The sequence below is a fragment of the Lasiodiplodia theobromae genome (genome assembly GCF_012971845.1).
Source record: "Lasiodiplodia theobromae strain AM2As chromosome Unknown scaffold_14, whole genome shotgun sequence".
NCBI classification, from domain to species: Eukaryota; Fungi; Ascomycota; class Dothideomycetes; order Botryosphaeriales; family Botryosphaeriaceae; genus Lasiodiplodia; species Lasiodiplodia theobromae.
This window is the reverse complement of record NW_023336344.1, coordinates 402,857-422,873: the sequence shown is the minus strand read 5'-3', so window position 1 is coordinate 422,873 and position 20,017 is coordinate 402,857. Positions and strand designations below refer to the sequence as shown.

Sequence of the window (20,017 nt, the reverse complement as noted above, 5' to 3'; positions counted from 1 at the left end):
CGATACGGTACCAAGCCACGAGGCTCTGCATCTCTGAATCTTGTTTCAGCTTGTACGAGAACATTTGTCAATGAAAGGATCTCCTCCTGGAAACGTTTGCGAGAATGGTTTGCGCCTTTGGCTTTGGAGAAGTAGCTGTGGCTCTGTTTTCCAATCTCCCACGCCGTTTCAACCAGTCTGATAGTACCGGTGATGACGCTTATGGGATCGCCCATATTTTTGCACGGGAAAATGTAGGACAAGATCGTAAAATGGGCACCTTAGCGACATTTTTGCGATTGCGAGGAGAGGGCCGATTTATAGGTATTGTGGCAAGGCAACGGCTGATACGGATGTAGATCATTACCATAAAAAAGGTTGCATTCATCATGTGTGCAGTAGCCTAATCACTAGCAGAGGATATTCGTTCTGATACCATTGCCACGTCATCAATTGCGACAAAAAACAGTTCTAAAGAGTTGCACAGTGCAGTTCCAAGTGGGCCGATCCGTTCAATTGGTCCTATCGCTTAGCTTAGGCGGGGCCGGCTCGCAGGCAACAGCCAAGAGCCCCGGGCATTGGGTTTGATGGTAGATTTACACCAAAAGCTGTTCAAATTGGTATTTTTGAGGTTATTTTAACGAAATTACCGTTTTCCACTGGGTTTTCATCTGCGTCAACGCGAAGGATGTCTCTACATGGAGGACAGTACCACGTCTCGTGGCGTCTCGGTAGTTCGCTGAGAGTCAAACCAACGCATCCGATGTGAAACCACTCTATCTCGCACTGTATGTCGTAGGTTAGCGTGAACACTATACAATTATTGGGGACTTACGTTATCATTGTCACAACCAATCATATCGCCGCGGGCATCATCTCTACAGATGCAATATCTCGGCTCGCGTGATTTTCTCTTGTCCGCTAGTCGCTTGCTACGCCGGACCCCCGCTGAGCGCCCAGATTCTATCATTCTATCTTTATCTTCTTCTTTTGGGGAGGATGTTGTGCTACAGCAATTAGAAATGTTGGATACGTTTTTTACCGAAGATGGTAGCATACGTATATCCAAAACCTTCCCGCCGCGACGAGAACTGAGGAAAGAACCACGAACATAGCTACCAATTTAGTTGTAGCACTCGCTTTCAGAACAAGAAATTTCATGTCTACACAAGCTCTGCTAGATAACGGGACTGGAACCTCGCTTTTACAACGTTTAAATCTCAGAAGAAGCCGCACAATTAGGGCTCAGGGCATTCAGAAGTATCCACTGCGTGGACGGAATCCACTGACATCGCTAATTCGCAGCCTTTATTCCGTAATCACCGGCAGCCTTCAGCCGGGGTGTTGCGGGTATTTAATAGGACCGACAAATGCCCAGAGCAGAACCCTTATGGCACATTCCCAACCACTCACCTACGACAATCATACTCTGCCAGATTCGCATCAATCAATACCGCCAGCCAAACAAGTTATACTCCCCGTAACAAATCAATGGTTGATTGTCGCTTCTCTGCTCGAGGGAACTCAATGATGAATTCTGCAACAAAGGCAGCATCTTCTTCCGCCACAACGAGTCTTACATACCAGCAACCGCTTGCCACGCAGCCTTAAGTGTTTCAGTGATTTTGCGCCAGCATTAAAGGCGCCCAGCAGGACTTTGCACAATGAAAAAATGCACCTAAGGCTTGCAAAGCGGCTTCCTCGCTTTGAGGATCACGCTTCTTGGCCTGGCCTTTGGTGAAACACTGAAAGCTCAGCCATTCCACTCAAAGTACCTCGGCGCGGATGGGTGCCCGAACGAGGACACCAATCTTTAAACAGCAAAAGAGTGTCAGACCAAGGTCCAGAAAACATTTTGAGACGAGCTTTCTTTGGTCATCGATCGGTGTTTGCATTGTTCCTTTAGATGGCACCAGACGGGAATAATTTGAAATTCGCTGAGGCTGCGATAACTGATGTTGATCAGCCGCCGCAGAACTTCCTTATGCTTTGAAATTGCTACATACCCAAGCTCTTGTGAAGTCCGGCCACTCGCGATGTCTTCGAAGAGAACATCTCCATCCTACCACCTATGCTGGGGATGGCGTAGGGCGGGATGGCCGAGCCGGTACAATATTCGAGTTCGAAGGTGGAGTAGTCGAGGAGAATCCTCGCAATTCAGCCTCCGGATCGCTCAGGCGAACTGCGTAGTCAATTGTACCGGATGATTTCCTATCTTGAGGAGTCATAAGGGCCCCAATGCTCGCAGTTCAACGCGGTGCCTCTCTGTAAATCTCCGTCAAAGTCCTGTCATCACCAGACGCTTCTGTTCTATCCGAAGTTACTGTAGCCTAGTCGGGTCGCATGGAAGCAAATATATTAATCGCTTGCCACACAGCCCTTCATGGAAATCATTTTCACCTGCAAGAATAGATATATGTACATAAAACTCATTTGTAAACGCAATATACGTCGTAAAATACTAATGTTATGTTTGGCAGCTGTAAAGATCGTGAAGTCATTTCCCCATATGAAAATGAAACTCATTGCACCAGAGGTATTATCTCTATCGTAGCCTTATAGAGTCAGAGCGAGCCCAAGGACAACTCAAGCCTACGTCGGCTTCATGGGCACCAATTCGGATAAATCCCCCGTTGGGTCTATCAGTGCGCTCAGCCAGTTTCCGTCCGGACCTCCGATTAGCTCGCCAAGATTGTCCTCCTTCACCCTGGACTTAAGCTTCTCACCAGCATTGTTCCGTCCGCCTGTCTGAACTTCCATGTTAGGATCGTAGTAGACGGCCTCGTCTTCGGGCTTCCCGCCTCTGAAGAAGCGGCGCCGCGCGTCCTCGAAGTCGTGGATAAAGCCCGCTTCGACGCGCATATCGAACATGCCGCTAAAGGGGATAGGTTTGCCATCTTTATCGTGCTGTCGCTTGACCAGAACAGCTAGATGGAATTCGGGCCTGACACCGTACCTGCATTCAGTTAATGAATGTCGACATCAGTTAAAATTGTGGCCTCCATGGAAGATATTGTATGTGCCGTCATTATTGAGAATCCACGAATACAATAAAGCTCAAATGCGACTTACTTCTGCAATTCATTCTGTTCGAGGTACCAAACAACGCCATGGCTTCGATCCTCCTCCACCATAAAGTCGGCCGATCCGCGATCGAAGTAGGTGCGTGTGGATGTCCGCTTGACCTCCTTCTTGAGCTCCAAGTTAGCATGGACGTACTGATCAGCCCCCAATGTAGCTCCTGTGGCAGTAGTATTCTCAATGTTCTCATCGGACAGGTTCCAGTTCTGCGATGCCACGAACGGCGCGTACGCGAGGACTTCAGGCGCGGCTTCCCCATCAGGCGGGGTTGCGCCGCAGTCTTCGCCAAAGGAGAGCCACATGCGCGCTGACTGAAAGCGGAAGTTCCTTTTCTGGCAGTCGAGCTTTACAGACAGAATGATAAGTGACATTGGCTCCGTCCTCTCTGGTGTTTTCCACCCGTGAACCACCAGCACCGTTTGCACTGTCTTGCGGAACTTGGACATCTTGTCCTCGACATGGACGAAGTTCCTCTGCCACCTACAATCGTCATGTTAGTGATGGCCTTGTCCGTTACGACGAAAATTGGAAATGAAACTTAGGTGCTATCAAGTCTTCTTACCGATTATTCTTGGGGTTGTCCGTTTTCAGGGCGCCATTCTCATCTTCGAAGTCTGGATCAATCTCTTCGTACAATGGTTTCTCCTCTTCCTCCACCATGGTCATCTGTGAATCATTGGTAGAGCACATGGTAGTGTTGAGCACACTTGTTGGTCCACCGCAATAAGGTTGGAAGTAGATCGTGGTACTGACGGTGGTCTGGGATAACAAAAAGTAGCAGGCCTACACAGCAAGTATATGCATGATTTTCTCGGTCAGTATGGCCTTACATGAGCTGCTGTGGTGATATAATTATAACTCGGGTAAACCACCCGATTACTCCTAGCATTGTGGGGCAAGTTCAGCCCCGTCTTTTCTTTAGCGGAACCTGGCTCCCGATGATCTCGCCAATACGTATCAGAATCATGTCGAACACCTGATATTGAACTAGCTGAATGTTGCACCGGTACCAATGTCGCCTTTCCCCGTCGATCGATGGCATGCACGATTATCGTATTACCCAGCCATCGGATACAGAGCAGGGAATCCAGTCACCGCTTACATTGAAATGCGAGATCGAGGATCATGCAAGCCATCAATAATGATGTTGTGTGCCCATTATGTAGTGCAACTAGTCGTATCGGGCGATTTTGACTATCTTCGGCAGTCGATGGGGTTCCGGTACTCGAAAAACTAAGCACACGCTAGCGGCCGAAAGCGGAAGCCCTCTGCCCTCTTTGCTTTTCTCCTTGGCTTCGGGGGGACTGAGACAAAGCTCAAGATAGTAGTGTTTCACACGGCGGTGAATCAACGCTTTACGAGCGGGAATAACTAGCTGTTGAAAAAAGAACTCACGACTCATGTTGACTGCGCTTCAGCTACTGTACAGATGCAACGATGTGTCGCCTGCGGCTTCAGCCTTTCGATTTGCCTCGTTAATTACACGACCATCATCGAAAATACGAAAAGAAAGGAAGAAACGCCAAGAGATTCCCCGAGAAGGCTGTTGGTTCACCTACCGGATTTCCTCGCCCAGCTCGACCATACGGCAAGGCCGACGGTATGTCTCTTCCCTTCATTTTGAAGTTCGGTATTTCCCAAAAAGATTTTCTTTATCCGAGGTGTTTATAAAGTTTCCGCAGGACGTGTCTTCAGATTGCGCCGACCAGAGAGAAAGCTGCAACCACACCTTCCATTCCAGCTCATTGAATTTCACCCGGCGCCCTTCCAGAATACACCTTTCCACACCCAAATCCAACCTATTATCCGACCAGCATTTCCACGTCGAAATGACTGAGGGAAGAGCACCACGCAATGCGTTACTGGACTTGTTCGGCGAGAAGAACCAGAACTTGTCGGCTCTGCACAAAAACGAATTCGGGACTCTCAAACCAAGCAAGCAAGGACAGAAAGTCTACAGCAAGATCGACAACGCTATCCAAAAGTACCAAAAGAAGGCTTCCAAAGCTGTACCTCAACACTCGAACCGCGCCTTACCCAAAGGAATCAGCGGGGACAGATACCCCAGTGTCGTTCTTGACCTATGGGAAATACTTGCCTTCCGGGAGGACGGGATGGATCTGAGAAGAGTTGACATATTCTTCGCGGCAATTGATGACTACGAACACACTGGAGACGAGGAGGTGAAATCTCAGTCAGCATACATTACCGTGCAGGCGTTGTGTCTGGTCGATCCGACGATGGCCTTCACGGGTATGAACAAGGAGAAAACAACGCCTTTTGAGAATGCTGCCGAGTCTGGATTTCCTGCAATTGTCAACGTCATGGTTGCTGAATTGCTGACGTCCATGGAAAAGGATTATCCGGATGAGGCGGAACGGAAGGAAAAGGCACGAAGAGTGTATATCTCCGGCCACCGCAGTGGCTCATCCAAAACTGCGTTCCATCTCGCCGCCGAAGTGCTATCTTATGGTGTTCTGGAGCTGCTTTTGCAAGACTTTCCACAACTTGCCGACATGGGGAGCATCATGGCTACCATGAAGGGAGCGGGGCCCAATGGAAAACAGAAAAACCAGGACGCAGCGCTCAATGCATTTGAGCTGATATTGAGACACATGAACACGACTAAAGATCAGGCAAAAGATATTTGGCAAGAAGCAGTCAAGACATCTTCTCTCAAAGTGGTCCACCACCTTCTCCAAGAGACGGGTTCGGCGGGAAAAGAGAGGTTTGCCACGTACGAAAACGCCAAGTTTGTGATGCAGCAGGGCAACAAAGACATGTGGGAGAAATTTGATCAAGAAGACCGCGAAAAGTTCTTGAGGAAGATGCCGCAAGGCCAGCAGGATCTCCTCCATACGGCGGTGGAGAGTTGTAAGGCCGACATTGTGGAGCAGATTATCAAAGATTTTCCAGACCAGGTCGAGATCGATATCGGTTCTACGGACACGCCGCGGTATCCGATATACGTCCTGGGAGAGGTGAAGAAGGCTGGCCGTTCCGGTGATGCATACAAAAAGATTCGTAACGTGCTGCTGCATGCCATGATTCGTAGCAACACTGAGGAAATGGGAATTCGGGAGATTCGAAGGATGCTTCGGGACTCTGGAGGTAATGCCCTTATGACGCTATAGTAGGTCGTTTAACTGGCTGACAAAATAATCAATAGTGGATGGTAAGCAAGGCTGTATTTCCAGGTTGATCACACGAGCTTCTAACTCAGAAATTAGCCGACACTATTTGTCTCCACCTGTCAAACATCGATACCGAAGAGCAAAGGTTCATTGAGTATGTCCAGTGGCTACAAGACCAAGATGACACAATGGGCAAGGTATTCAAGTTCGAGAGTATCCTCAAGTATGCAAACTTCCCAGACCTACACAACGAAATGCCCAGACACGAGGACGTAGTCGCAAGTCTGAAGGCGGACCATAACGAGATAAAAATCGTAGTCGACTGGCTACGGAGGCGTGGAGTAACGCAGATCCTGGAGCTGTCAGTACCCGACCGCCTTTTTGGCCCGCATTCAGATACCGATGTTCGCGATTGTGTAGTCGGCTCAGCAGTGCGCGTACTCAAGTGGCGGAAGCTTGATCTCTACTTAGGAAACTTGACAGATAAGGACGACTTACAGGAGCTTTGCCTTTACAGCAGCGGGAATCCATCTGTCCATGAGCAGTGGTATCGAGAACTGCCAAACTTCAAAAATGTACGCTCTCCACTATTGGATTTAAGGGTTGCTAATTAAACTAACAACATACAGTTGAAAAAGCTACATGTATTTGTCGTAGTCGTAAGTTTGTCTAAACTCATCTTTATTCGTTCTTAATTATTCATGTGCATAGGATGTTCTCAGCAAGCGTCGTGTCAAAGAAGTCAAGGCCGAGCTTCAGGAAAGGCTAGATGCCATCAACAGACAGCAGGGTGAGCGTTGGACGAAAGACTGCAGGGATCTCGAAAAAGAGCTAGTAAACGAGAAAGAGTGTCGGAAGGTTCCAGTGGCGGAGTATCACTGGGTCACGGACAGGAAACAAAGAACTTATCGGAACTTATCAGAGATGTAGGTGATCCAGAGCTCTCCATGTCACAAACTTCTTCTGACCGAGACAGAACCAATGATGTCGTTGGACCAAAGCTGGCTAGCTTCATTGGGAAGTATCATGCCGCCACGAGGAACAGAACAAGCTATACCAGGACCAAAGTGGCGCTAATCGACAGCGGCGTCGTCCTTGTAAGCGGAAAAGCCAAGACAAAGATACAAGCGCAGACAGCCGAAAGGAAGAGGGAGACTACACAGGGCAAAGAGTCGATGATTGAAGAAGTCGGCGGGGATGAAACGGAAGCCATCATCAAGTCTCATTCGTCCGCTAACGATCTGGCATCCCGCGTCGTAGATGGCAAATCATTTGTAAATACAGGCGACGACGAAGAGCAGGTGTGGTGGCACGCTTCCGAGCCGCACGGAACACAGATGGCACGGCTCATCTGCTCGATTGACCCATGCTGCAAGCTTCACGTCGTCAAAGTAACCGAAACACGAAACTCGGGAATTTCAGCAAATACCGTGGCTGAGGTACGCTCCCCTTTTTTTCTTTTTATTTTCCTCAAGCAGGTGACAACCTTAACCTACGTAATATGGAAAGTGATGAAGTAACATTTATTGTCGCAGGCTATCCGCTGGGCCATTTCCAGAGACGTCGACGTTATATGTCTAAGTCTCGTAGCGTACACGAACACGCAGGAAATGAGCGAAGCCATACTAGAAGCTTCAGAGAAGGACATTGCTATCCTATCAAGCACCGCAGACGAAGGCCTCGTGATCAAAGATAACGCTGCCAACCAGAAGCGTATTCGCAACAACAGACACGTCTTCAGCATCGCGGCATGCGATCGATATGGCAACTTACTGGACCGTAGCCAGAAGGAGGGCTACGACTATCGCTTCATCGGCCATAACGTGCATGTCGGGCAGGTCCCTTTTCTCAAGTCGCCCGAGTCTATCAGCGGCAGCTCTGTGGCCACTGCCATCGCCGCCGGAACGGCTTCGCTCATCATTGCATGTAGCCGGATCTCCAAAAACAACGGGAAGAAGTGTAATAAGCGATGTGACCTCGTCACTAACATTTTCCAAGAGATGCTTGAAGGTCGAGAGGAGCTGAAGTATGTTGTACTTGAGAATCTTTGCGAGAAGGGGAAGAAACCTGAGAACCGCGACTTTCACGAAATGGTGGATAATTCTTTTCCGATGTTGGCAAAGCCGAAATGAGAAATGGAATCTTGGTGGGATATCCTGATGTATGCAATATCTAACAACGATTTAGAATGAATAGTCCTAAGCAATTCTGAGTCTTACCATAGTGCCTGACCATGAAGACGACTTGAAAAGAAAATTTGCGGCTGGTGATGATCGTGAAAATACGTGTGCATTGCTGGTGGTGAGCGAGAGGGATAGTCGTCCAGGGGCGAGCTCTTATCCTCTACCGATGACCAAGCTATCTACATGTCCTATCTGTAATAACAGCATACCATAGTGTGCCCCTATACCTTCACCCAGGAAGCTGTATTCAGTGCTTTTGCCCCCTTAGTGTATCTCTCGTGTGATGTGGGAGACGTGCTCGATACCCTCGGATTTCGTGATGTTCTTGTTCGCTTTGGTAGACGAACTGTCCGTCGCTAGGAATAGTAACAGTAAGAGTCTTTTCTTAGTACTTGTGGCGTGCATAGGCTCTATTGGAATTGAGTATTAGGCGTTCTACACGGCCTAAGTCGGCGAATATCACTGTCATCACTGTTCGGCTACTGCTACCTGAACGAAGTCGCCTCGCATCTTCTGGATTGACCTTTGTGGAACTGTAGAAGCCAGGGGTCGCCGGGGTCTCAGAAATCACCCCACTGCTTTATTTTCGTCTCGGGGTGTACAGGTGAATTTGCTCCGGACGGAAACCCGACGATTATGCAAGCCACAAGCAGTGGCTTGCCCGCCAAAATGTGCAATTTATCGATTCCTAGTTGCATTCAGCTTCTGGGCTCCCTCATAGCTGAAATACGCCACATTTAATATGTATCTTATTGATAGAGGAATGTTGCGTCCAATTGAACGATGTGATTGGTTGCATGTTGGCCGAATCATATCGGCTTGGGCAGCGATGCTTGAAAAACAAACACTCGATTATCATTGGGCGCAGACTGCAGAAGCCTCCGATAAGTCCTTCGGATCGAGGAAAGGGAAATACACGCTAGCCGCGTACATGTACGTACGCACAGCAGGCAACTGCCTACCTGTGCGTGAAACAGAGCAGGGAGTCTCAGTGGCAGAGTCAGGAGGCGGAGCCACTTACTGCCACAGAAACTGCTGGTTGCCCATTGCTATTCCCGTTTTCGCCAAGAATCAGCCACTCCGCTGCCTCATTCTTTCCCCAGGCGCCTCATTTGCCTTTGTGGCCTTAGGTCTTTCTCGGATAACGCCGGCTCTGATTACCTACAGCTTTCGCAAGCACAATCGATAAGGGAGTGACTAACTAGTACATCACCCTTCCGCCCAGGCCTTGTTCTGCGCCCCACGGCTTTCGCAAAGGCCTCTATTTATCTCGATACATCTGCTTCATACACCAAAGCATTAATCCAAAGCAGGATCAGCGAACAAGATGTCGAGCACAGACAAGATGTCGAGCAAAGACAAGATATCGAGCGCAGACAAGGTGCCAAGCAAAACCGACAAACTCATAAAAAAGGGCATGAAATGGGTCAAGAAATCGATTTCCGGAAATAACAAAGACAGGCCGCACCCTCAGTCTACGGAATCTGGAGACCCGAATGACACCGGCCAAGGCGTATCCCCATCGAACTCTGCAGTCCAGTCAGCCAACAATGACTTGGAGTCATCGAACGAAGCCTCATTAACCACTGGGTTGGACCAAGAGGAGACACCCCGAGGCCATACGTCCAACAGACACTCACAAGAGATCCAAGTCTCTACTCACGCCGCAAGCCCTTCGATGAAATCCAGCTCGCACCCCTCAGATTCAGAAAAAGACGAGGCACCTCTGGTTGCTTCAGAGCAGCCGAAACCCACACCTATAGAGGTCACCGAAGCTCCGTCGAATGGTTCGCAGCGTTCAGCGCCTGTTTCCCGGACGATTTCCGAGATGCTTTGGGATGAGGCATATGAAACCGTGCAGAAACATCATTGGAGAATAGTGTATTGGTACGAGAAAATACTGTCCCGCGACCTGAGTGGAATTTATTCAGAGGACATGGTCATCCAGGAAGACCCGCAAGCCAGGAGGGCCCAGATGAAAGAGCTTCTTGATACCTGGCTTGGTAAGAAGGAAGACGGAGGAAGCAAAGGTGGCAACGAGCCGGATGAAGAAGAAGAAGCGGATGGTTCTGGCCATGGGAGTACCCTCCGAAGTATCATCCGAGATATGGCTGAGGCTACGCCGATAGAAGTGGTTCTGGTCTTAACGGGGGCCTGTTATGCTTCTGAGGTTTGAAAACCCTGATTCAACTCAAATGCGGGCTTACTTATACTGAAGTAGACACTCCTGCATCCTGAATCCACCAACACACAGAGCCGTGAGGCTCTCATCTACGTCATCTCACGAATGGAGTGGTACAGTCGTCTGCCCAAGCTGCTGGAGGATGCAGACATAGATTGGAGCACTGATGATTATGAGGACGACGACAACCATGACGCCGAGAGCGATCATGATGATGAGAAGGAAGAGGTGGACAAAAGCCTGTGCGCACGAATCATTGATCTCTACACAGAGGTCTTGCTTTGCGTGATGCAGCTGGCATGCCTTCACTCTGGCAGCCTCGTTTTCAGCCTACGCAGAGAAACATCTCTTCTACGGTCTCGGAGTACCATTCTAGACAAATTAAGGAAAGCGGAGGAGTCACTGCCGGTATTCAATGAATGCAGGGTCAAGCTACCGCTTGAGCGGCTGCTGCAAGCCGCACCAAAAGAGAGAGCGGCATCCGAACACGATGACGATCAGTTTCCAGAAGATACCAGAGAGCTGCTCAACGATTTGCAAGTTGTCGACCCTCGGCCAGGTGTGCTGAACCCGGACAGCGAGCAACGCCAAGTCATGCACGAGCTTTGCAACTCCCTTTTCTCCACGGACGAGTACAAATTGTTCCAGGACTGGAACAAGCCGGACTATCAACTATTGTGGATCACCGGTGGTGCAGGCCAGTGCAAAACAACGCTTTTCTTGGGTGTCGTACGAGTACTCTTAGGCCAAGAACATGAGGAAGACAAAACGCAATGCCTATCGTTCTTTTTCTTCGACTATAGTGTCCCGAGTCACGACCATGCCGCAGCGGCCCTTAAGAACCTCATTTGGCTCCTGGTTGTTCAACAGCCGTCGCTCGTTCATCATTTGAGAGAGAAGCGCGAGACAACTGCGAGAAAACTTTTCGATGAACCAACCGACTTCTTTGCTCTCTCTGGCATCTTTTTCGACATGATTGAAGATGAGAATTTCTCAAAGACGTACTTTGTCGTGGATGCCCTGGACGAGTGTATCTCAGAAGAACGGCAATCTGGCATCGACGATATCTTGAACTTGATCATAAGGTCGATGAAGCTTTCAGATAAGGTTAGATGGCTGGTGTCGAGCGACACCTCATTGCAGCAGCACACGGCGTTCGATCCACGGAACAACTTAAATCTTGCGGATATGCCTGACTACAGAAAAGCCATGGACATGCGCATCTGCCAGAGGGTATCCAAATTGGCAGTCACCAAGTCCTATGATGAGGACCTCAAATCCAGTATCACCAACACATTGCTTACGAAGTCTCTCGGCGGCTACTTGTGGGCTAACATCGTCTGTGCTGCCCTGGAAGCCGAAGATGTGTGGCATACAGAGGGACTAATCAAAGACATCGAGACGCTCGAAGACTTAGAGTCTTTATATCACTATATGGAACACAAAGTCGGAGATCCTCCCAAGAACTCTAAGTTCTGCATTGACGTCTTGCAAACTATGGCTTTACTTCGCCAAGCCCTGCACGTCGATGAGTTGAAGACTCTGATGTCTCTTCCGCAGAGGGTGGACTCAACGGCTATTATTAACAAGTGCTTTGCCTTTCTCCAGGTTAACAGATCAGTCGCCTCATTCCGGCATCACTCAGTCAAAGAGTACGTGCGCCAGCACGATTTAGAGTGGCCCTCCATTGCGAAACGGCACGCGGAGCTGACTCGCCAGTGTCTCCGCTCTCTCTCAGACAAGCTGGATAGTACGGGAATTCCGGACACATGGACCTACGCCTCACTGTATTGGGTAACGCATATGTGTGAGACAGTCAAAGCTCTGGAGGGATGGGCTACCAAGCAGGATGAAGAGCATTGGCTGATCGACGAAGTCCGAAAGTTTCTGAAGAAACATTTCTTACAGTGGGTCGATCATCTGGTAGCGAGGAAGCAATTGTCGATTGTGGCAGTCAAACTGCAAAATCTAGACCTGCGTCTCCAGAAGAAGGTGAGCCCCGACTAATCTGATGTACTTCTTTTATCAGAAACTCTTCAAGAGCATTATCGTGAAGACCAATAGCTGATCAGATGCACTCGCAGCTTCCATACTGGGAATCGCTACATACTATTATCAGAGACTCCCACCTCTTCGTCCGCTTGCACCAACGTACAAGCGGTCTTGAAGGTCTCGCGGCATCCAACACCATCTTGTTCTGTCCGACAGAGAGCAGCTTCCGAGAACCCTCGTTGATAAAAAATGCCTTCCCTTGGTTGAAGAACCCACCCAAAATTGACCGAGAATGGAGCCATAACTTCACCACGTTCGAGGGCCACACAGATTGGATCCGCTCCATTGCCGTCTCCCCCGACGGGCGTCTTGTTGCATCAGGCTCTGATGATTCAACGGTGTGCATTTGGGATGCCGAGACTGGAACGATGCAGCACAGCCTCGAGCTTGAGGCGGGATGGGTGTATTGCGTTGCCTTCTCGTCGCAAGGAGTCGTGGCCGCCGGGTCAGATGACTATTCGGTCACATTGTGGCATGCCGCCACAGGTAGGAAACTTAAGCACCTACCAGACCTCGGAGGCACACTGAACGCGCTGTGCTTCTCCCTGGATGGTACGAAGTTAGTGGCCGCGAGTTCGTTGGCAGTCTGGTTGTGGGAGGCGCAGCCCGATGACTTTGATGAATGGGCCTTCAAGCTGGCATTCCGGGAGGACGATAGCGTACGGTCTGTTGCGTTCTCGCCTGATGGGACAAAGCTGGCTACCGGGGCAGATGGTGGGAAGATTCGTGTTTCGGACATGGCAACCTGCAAATTGCTGAGGACTTTCGAGGGTCACGAATCATCTGTCGATGCCGTTGCTTTCTCCAGAGATGGAAAACTCCTAGCGTCAGGAGCCAGTGACGGAACTGCCGGCATCTGGGATGCAAATAGTACGACCTCCAACAGAGAAATAGATGGGGAAGAAACCTGGGGTAAAGAGCGACGGAAGCACACACTCAACCCGACAGTCGGCAGAGTCAACTCAATTTCCTTCTCGCCCGACGATGAGGGAACATTGCTCGCGACCGCAACTGATAATGCCATCCATATCTGGGACACTATTACCGGGGAAAGACTTCAAGTCTTACAATCACCATCCTCCAATGTGCGCTCAGTTGCCTTCGCGCCCAGTGGCGAATACCTCGTCTCTGGATCCTACGATTCTGGCGTGCACCTTTGGTACGTCACTGGTAGATCAACCGAAGCAGCAGCTATCGACCAGCTGCCGAAAGAGGACAATGGAGAAAGGAGACATAGGGAAGACGAAGTGAACGAAATGGCGGTGAGCCCTGACGGTCGTACGGTCGCATACGCAATGTTGGGCGGGCCAGTACTCCTCTGGGACATGGAGAAAGAAGAAAAGGTCCCATACAACATGGGTTTCGATCACGAACGTGACGTGTTTTCGCTCGCATTCTCACCAAGCGGCAAGCTCCTCCTGTCTGGCTCCGCTGACAACAGCGCACGCATCTGCGAGGTCTCAACTGGTGAGCTCCAGCATGTATTCGAAGGTCACAGTGATTGGGTCCGGTGCGCTGCCTGGTGCGGTAGCGAGAAATACATTGCTTCCGCATCTGACGATAGCTCCATCTGCTTTTGGAAGATTGGTGGAGAAAAATCTAAGAAACCAGAACAGGTGCTGGAAAACGCGCACGGGGGTAGTTATGCTACGTGTGTTGCTTTTTGCCCTGATGGTGAGTATCTTGTTTCTGGGGGAATGGATGGAAGGGTTGTTTTGTGGGAAAAGAATGATAATGGGAGCTGGGAGAAGAAGAGCGAATACTCGACTGGCAGTGTTCGCAGTGTGTTGGTGACGGGAAAGCGAGTTGTGTCGGCCTCGGCCGACGAGACCGTGTGGATTTGGGACATCGAGACAGGGGAGCAGACACGACTGCCTTTCAACTCGGTCTACTACAAGATGTGGCTTTCACCAAAGCCAGATGAGTATATCATGACATCACAAGGCGCGCTCTCCCTCACGCCTGCCTCTGGAGCCTCGCAGCCTCGCACCTGGAGTCCATGGAGAGTTAAGCTCGACACGGCTAAGGATCAATGGTGGATTACACACGAAGACTGGAACATTATTTTTCTCCCAAGGAAGTTCTGCCCTACTTCGACCCTTGTCCTCGAAGGTGAGGCTGAAGACAAGGTGGTCGTGGGCACGGCCTTAGGGCACATCCATGTGTATCGGTTCTCGAAGGATTGCACCCCATAGCTGTTTGTAACGTGGTCTTGAATTCAAATTTGATTTTTTGTTTTCCAATTAGCAGCCCGTTACGGCGCTCGTTTCCACCCGTTTACCTACTCGTGAAAGTCGAGCCACTGAACTACGCTACATCCCGCAGGAATCCCGCTTGAGCGGCAATGCATATCATCATCATTTCGTACACACTTGAGCTGTGCTCAGAATCGTTAGCGCAGCTTTGACAAGTATACTCGGTTGTAGTGGTGCGTTAATGAGACGCTCCAACTGCAGCGGAGCGCTCGCGCATGAGGAGCTCAGTCTCGGCACGTGGCATGGTGGCGCCGACGCCGTACCCATTCCCGAAGCCGGCGCACGGCTCGGCATGCTCGACCCTAGGAATTTGGAGGATCCAAGTTTGAAGGCTCCCCCACTAGGATTGGATGAGGTGCTTGCAGAGGAGACTGGTAGGGAGATTGCGCGGGAGGAAGTGAAGGAGCCGCAGACGTGCCATGCTGAGAGCGCCGATCCGTTGCCATCGCCGGCATAGGATAGTGTAAGCACAGAGGCAAACGTTAGGGACGTGTAGAAGCGATAAAGGCCTGGGAGTCTGGAGGTTGCTCGAGTACGGCAGGTAGGGTTGACAAGGGTTGGGTTCGCAGTAACCGTTCACTCTTTATTCTTCAGTATCTTGTTTCTTTGGCTCATGGGAATCAAAAGACTGGCACAATCTACAAGTAGCTTTCGGTAAATTGACGGCCTTAAATTAACGGACAATTCCTTCTCTGCCGAACGTAGTCTTCCACATCCGACCACGGAGCTCCCTCCAACGCAGTCCCAGCCAAAAGCCTCTTATTCCAAGCAAAATCCGGCCCGCGCGTGATATACAGTCCCCGCTCACTCTGGTTCTTCCCCGGATACACAATGCCCCTCGCCTGCCCACCCTCCTCATCCAAAAACTCGATCTGCGCCCTCCTAATCCTCCCCCCATCATCAAGCACATCAACCCCCGCAGCACGAACCAGCTCCTCATCGCCCCCCACCAACGACGCCACCCCATACACCACGCACGCCCCCTCCCCTTCCCCACCCAAAACATCCACCCCCGCCCTCCCCCGCTCCCAAACCGGCACCCCATCCCACCTCCGCTCCACCCGCACAACCCGCCTCGGCGCAACGTACCCCTCCTCACCCGTCCCCACCTCCCACACCCACTCCTCCAACTCCCTCGCGCTTTCCTTCCCTTCCTCCCCGGCTTCATACACCACCCGAAACGTCCCCGGCTCAAACCGGTCATCGTACCGCAGCTGGCTCAGCACGTGCTGCACTGACCCTGCCTGGCCGGTTTGTGCAGCGGGACCAGTGACGCCGGGGGGCAGCGCGTCGTCGATGCGCCGCACGTCGGTGCCGTATTCCCACGGCCAGGTGTACCAGCCGGTCAGCCTTGCCGGGCGGGAGCCGGGTGGGATGGCGGCGCGTTTGCGGGGCCAGGCGGGTTGGTCGGGGTCGAAGAGCCAGAGGGGGAAGGGGAGGGATGCGAGGTGCGTGGTGCGGGAGTGGCGGGCGTTGGTGAGGCGGGTTGCTGTCATGTTGGTGTGTACTGGCGTCGGAGGATATTTTTTGTATAGGATGTGTTGAAAGATGTTAAACAGATGTAGACGCTGAAGAGTCGCTTTTCTGGAGTGGATGTCGGAGAATATATTCGGATCTCGTGACTCACTTGATTCTGGTGGATTGATGGCTGTGTAGGGAGTTGTGGGCGGGTTGTGGGGTAGCAACAGGCAGCAGCCCCTTCAGGATCAGCGCTAAAATCCTACCGCGAATGACTTCGAAACAATTTAGGGAGTAGAGCCGCCACTGCAGGGATCTGCTTGTCCCCACCGAAGAATGACAAGGAAGACCTGGTGTGTTGAGTTTTGTCTTCTTTTCCATAGACAGCGATTAATGAGGTCGCACTCATGTGTTTCTGGAGATGCATGATGGGGGAGCTCAAGCAGACGAGTGGGAATATGAGTTTAAAGTGACAATTAATGAATTCGCGATGCTGCTTAAAGAATTGTATCACATAGGAAGCTTTACCCGAGGAAAAGAGGTCGTTGTGAAATTGGCTGGTCACTGAAAGACCTTGATAGTATAGGCAATGGCGGCTCGTATGCATGTACCGCAGAACGATATCGATCAAGAGCATCCAGTCACTCATCAGTAAGGTTTGGGGAAAGAGATGGTACCAGAGTTTATGTAAATTTGCTCTGTATAACTTTTTTTCCGACCGCCACCATTACCGCGTACAAACCAATGGAGTAGAAGCAGGGAAAAAGGGAGAGTGAGAAGTGAAGAGAAGGCAAGACAGCAAAGGAAAATACGCATTGGGTAAACTGTTTCTCCTAAGTGCCATTCAAGTCTTGGGCCAGCAGAGCTGCCGGAGTTGGATGTCGCTCGAATGACAAAATGAAATGAACGGTAACTTCACGGGCTTCCACTCCGGTGTTATGATACTCTGGGACGGTGTAGTCGATTTGAAAGGATCGATGGTATGGATGCTGTGAGGGCACGCGCATGGCAGTTCCCCAACGGTGTGCGAATCTGGTGATACAGAGGTGTACCTGGCACTGTCGAGCAGAAAAGGCGCAGCACGTCTAGGTCAGTTAGATAAGGGAGTTGAGGCTGCTTCCGATGACGGAAAGGTCGATTAATGGGCAGTTGAGTGTTGTTGAACCGCCGCATTTGATGCCCAACCAATTCCAATCGATGGTTCTGGGACTTAGTACGGTGGAGGTCCATAGACAGGAGCAGAGGGCTGGTACGATGGCTCCCCGTACACCGGAGTCGATGTCTCGTAAACTAGAGTTGATGTCTCAGAAACTGAAGTTGTTCCGAAATCTCCCGATGGTATGGTCCGGAAACCCGATTTGAACGACATTGTGAAGGAGTCTAGGTAGCCTGAAGTGAATGTGGGAAGAAGGGCAGTATCGGTAGGCGTTTCGGAAAGCGTTCCAGGAATACGGGACCCAACGCCAAAGGTAATTGTATCCGTTGGCGTTTCTGTTATAACTGTTGACGGAATAGACGTGTCCGTTGTCATTGATACGTCCGTGGTCGTCGACACATCTGTGACAGTCGTTTCAGATACTTCCGTCGTCGTCTCGGTCGTGGTCTCAATGTCTGTCACGATCGATACATCTGTAGTCACCGAGATAATCGTAGTCGGCACGGTGTCCGTCACGGTCAACGTGTCCGTAACTGTCGATACATTGGTCGTCGTGAATGTAACGGTAGTTGGCACCACTTCCGTCGTTGTGAACGTATCTGTGACCGTTGACACATTCGTCGTGACCGAAACAACCGTCGTTGGGACAATTTCCGTGGTTGTATCAATCTCCGTAATTGGGACAACTTCTGTGGTCGCAACAGTTTCCGTCGTTGGCACGACGTCTATCGATGTAACCGTCTCTGGAATCTCCGTTGTTGTTGATACAATAATCGCTGTCGATACGTCTGGCGTGGGTGTGCTTTCCGGACAGCTTTCAGACCAGGTTTCCGTCCAGTTTCCAATTCGGAGTGCAGACGAAACTGTCACTGACGTAGACACAGACGTTGAAGTTGACGTGAAAGTCTCCGTAGAAATTTCCGTGGAAGTTCCCGGCGATGTTTCCGTGATAGTTCCCGTGATGGTACTTTCCGTGGTGAGCTCAGTGGTAATTGTCGTGGTTTCTGTGCACGATGTGGTCGTCTCTGTATGCGTCGAGATGGGCAAAATAGAGAAAGTCTGGGGCTCCCGTTTGAGGGGTCCAATAGGACCTCCTTGATCGGTGGGGAGTAATGGGTTGTCAGGGTAAACAGTGTTGGAGATGTTGTAGACCTCCCCATCGAAGCTGAACACACCACCCCAGGTGTTTCCGTCCAGGATGCACTCATCAATGATGTTGTTGAAGGCCTCTTCACAGTACTTGAGAGGCACGGTGTTGTCGGTTCGCTCGATGCTGTACACCACGGCTACGGCAGAATCAGTAAACAACAATTCCTGAAGCGATGAAAAGAGTTTCTTACAGCCATGGTTGGTGCTACGCTCAAGCTGCTGATAGTCACCGGCGTCCCAGTTTCCAGCACAGAAACATCCAACCCGATCCTCTGAAGTCAGAGCAGCCGCGATATCGGTTCCGCACGGGTCACCGGGGAGGCGCTCCTGGCTCGTGAAGCAGGTGGCGCCGAGAACTTCGAGCGAGAAGCTCAGGAAGCAAAGCGAACGGATGAGACTCATGGTGGTCACTGTAGCGAAGGACTTGGTTGGCGTGCTGGCCTCGTTGAAGGGTCCTTCACGTCGACTTTATATTCTTGCAGGGTATACTTGGCGGACTCGTTGTTACCTCACTCCCTCACGTTGGTCAGGTAAGGCAACAGATCAGTTTGCATTCCTTAGCTCTCCCGCAAGCTTTCCGAATCAGGAATAAATCATCCCGAGGTTGCCGTTTCGAGCACGCAGAGCAATGCGCGGTGTAGGTTACGTACGGCTTAGATCTTGCCGTGATGCTGCGATGCGCCACTGTTTTGGAGCCTGAAACAAGAACAAATTAAGCAGTCTGAGACAATTTCTCGCCAAGCCCAACGGTACGAGGGACGAATGGTTAGTCTCACGGAGGTACCTCAGCCTCTACAAGTCCGTTTGCATCCCTTTTGTTAGGCTGACGAGAGCAAATCCTAGGCAATTGGTTACATCAATATATTCTTCTATATCAAAATGTCTACATCGCTTCCGCGAATGCTACGAGCGACGTCCAATGGTGGAGGCTGTGTGTGTTCTGAGTCCTGAATAGGACGCGATGACGATCTTTGCGGAAGTCATTAACTTGCTGGAGAAGACCCTGCATGCCAGGATCCAAGACACGTGCGCGAATGACATTTGGCCGATCTTGTTCCGTATCAGAGTAAAATATGGAAACCCCTTGCACAACTCGAGCAAGAAGATTCAGAACATGTTTCATCTCAGCTTCCTCTCCCGACCATGCAACCGTACAACATTTCAAGATTGCATGTAACGCGATGGAGTAGAATTGACATTTGCGTTTGTGATTTCAGGCAACCCAGTGTGAGGTTCTCTTTCCACTCTGCAGCCACTGTTTGCGTATTGTGTCCATGGAATGGGCTGAGCCGCACGGCTGATACGAAGGCAGGGGTGTTTCTTATGCGCGGTACAAGATGGACTGGCTATGTCAGATTCACATGGTCCTGCCGATCTGCTGTCGCCAA

At 50.6% G+C, this 20,017-nt stretch overlaps 5 protein-coding genes across 5 annotated transcripts; 2 read left to right on the top strand and 3 right to left on the bottom strand.

Moving 5' to 3' along the window:
• Window positions 1–2,571: 2,571 nt before the first annotated feature.
• Window positions 2,572–3,750, bottom strand: LTHEOB_5185 (uncharacterized protein; the record flags this gene model as incomplete). The annotated part of the gene is made up of 3 exons (XM_035514302.1): window positions 2,572–2,935; window positions 3,052–3,540; window positions 3,623–3,750. 3 exons carry the CDS (start codon window positions 3,748–3,750, stop codon window positions 2,572–2,574), a joined length of 981 nt encoding a protein of 326 aa, XP_035374053.1.
• A 1,139-nt stretch (window positions 3,751–4,889) lies between these two features.
• LTHEOB_5184 (uncharacterized protein) lies at window positions 4,890–8,326 on the top strand (the record flags this gene model as incomplete). The annotated part of the gene is made up of 7 exons (XM_035514301.1): window positions 4,890–6,171; window positions 6,230–6,235; window positions 6,291–6,769; window positions 6,824–6,853; window positions 6,906–7,120; window positions 7,171–7,633; window positions 7,730–8,326. The coding sequence occupies 7 exons, from the start codon at window positions 4,890–4,892 to the stop codon at window positions 8,324–8,326; spliced, it is 3,072 nt and encodes a 1,023-aa protein (XP_035374052.1).
• A 1,378-nt stretch (window positions 8,327–9,704) lies between these two features.
• LTHEOB_5183 (Heterokaryon incompatibility protein) lies at window positions 9,705–14,806 on the top strand (the record flags this gene model as incomplete). Its single annotated transcript, XM_035514300.1, has 4 exons — window positions 9,705–10,547; window positions 10,599–10,801; window positions 10,985–12,551; window positions 12,644–14,806. 4 exons carry the CDS (start codon window positions 9,705–9,707, stop codon window positions 14,804–14,806), a joined length of 4,776 nt encoding a protein of 1,591 aa, XP_035374051.1.
• Window positions 14,807–15,044: 238 nt separating this feature from the next.
• Window positions 15,045–16,362, bottom strand: LTHEOB_5182 (uncharacterized protein; the record flags this gene model as incomplete). The annotated part of the gene is made up of 2 exons (XM_035514299.1): window positions 15,045–15,168; window positions 15,662–16,362. The coding sequence occupies 2 exons, from the start codon at window positions 16,360–16,362 to the stop codon at window positions 15,045–15,047; spliced, it is 825 nt and encodes a 274-aa protein (XP_035374050.1).
• A 1,566-nt stretch (window positions 16,363–17,928) lies between these two features.
• LTHEOB_5181 (uncharacterized protein) lies at window positions 17,929–19,031 on the bottom strand (the record flags this gene model as incomplete). The annotated part of the gene is made up of 3 exons (XM_035514298.1): window positions 17,929–18,079; window positions 18,355–18,766; window positions 18,821–19,031. The coding sequence occupies 3 exons, from the start codon at window positions 19,029–19,031 to the stop codon at window positions 17,929–17,931; spliced, it is 774 nt and encodes a 257-aa protein (XP_035374049.1).
• Window positions 19,032–20,017: the final 986 nt, after the last annotated feature.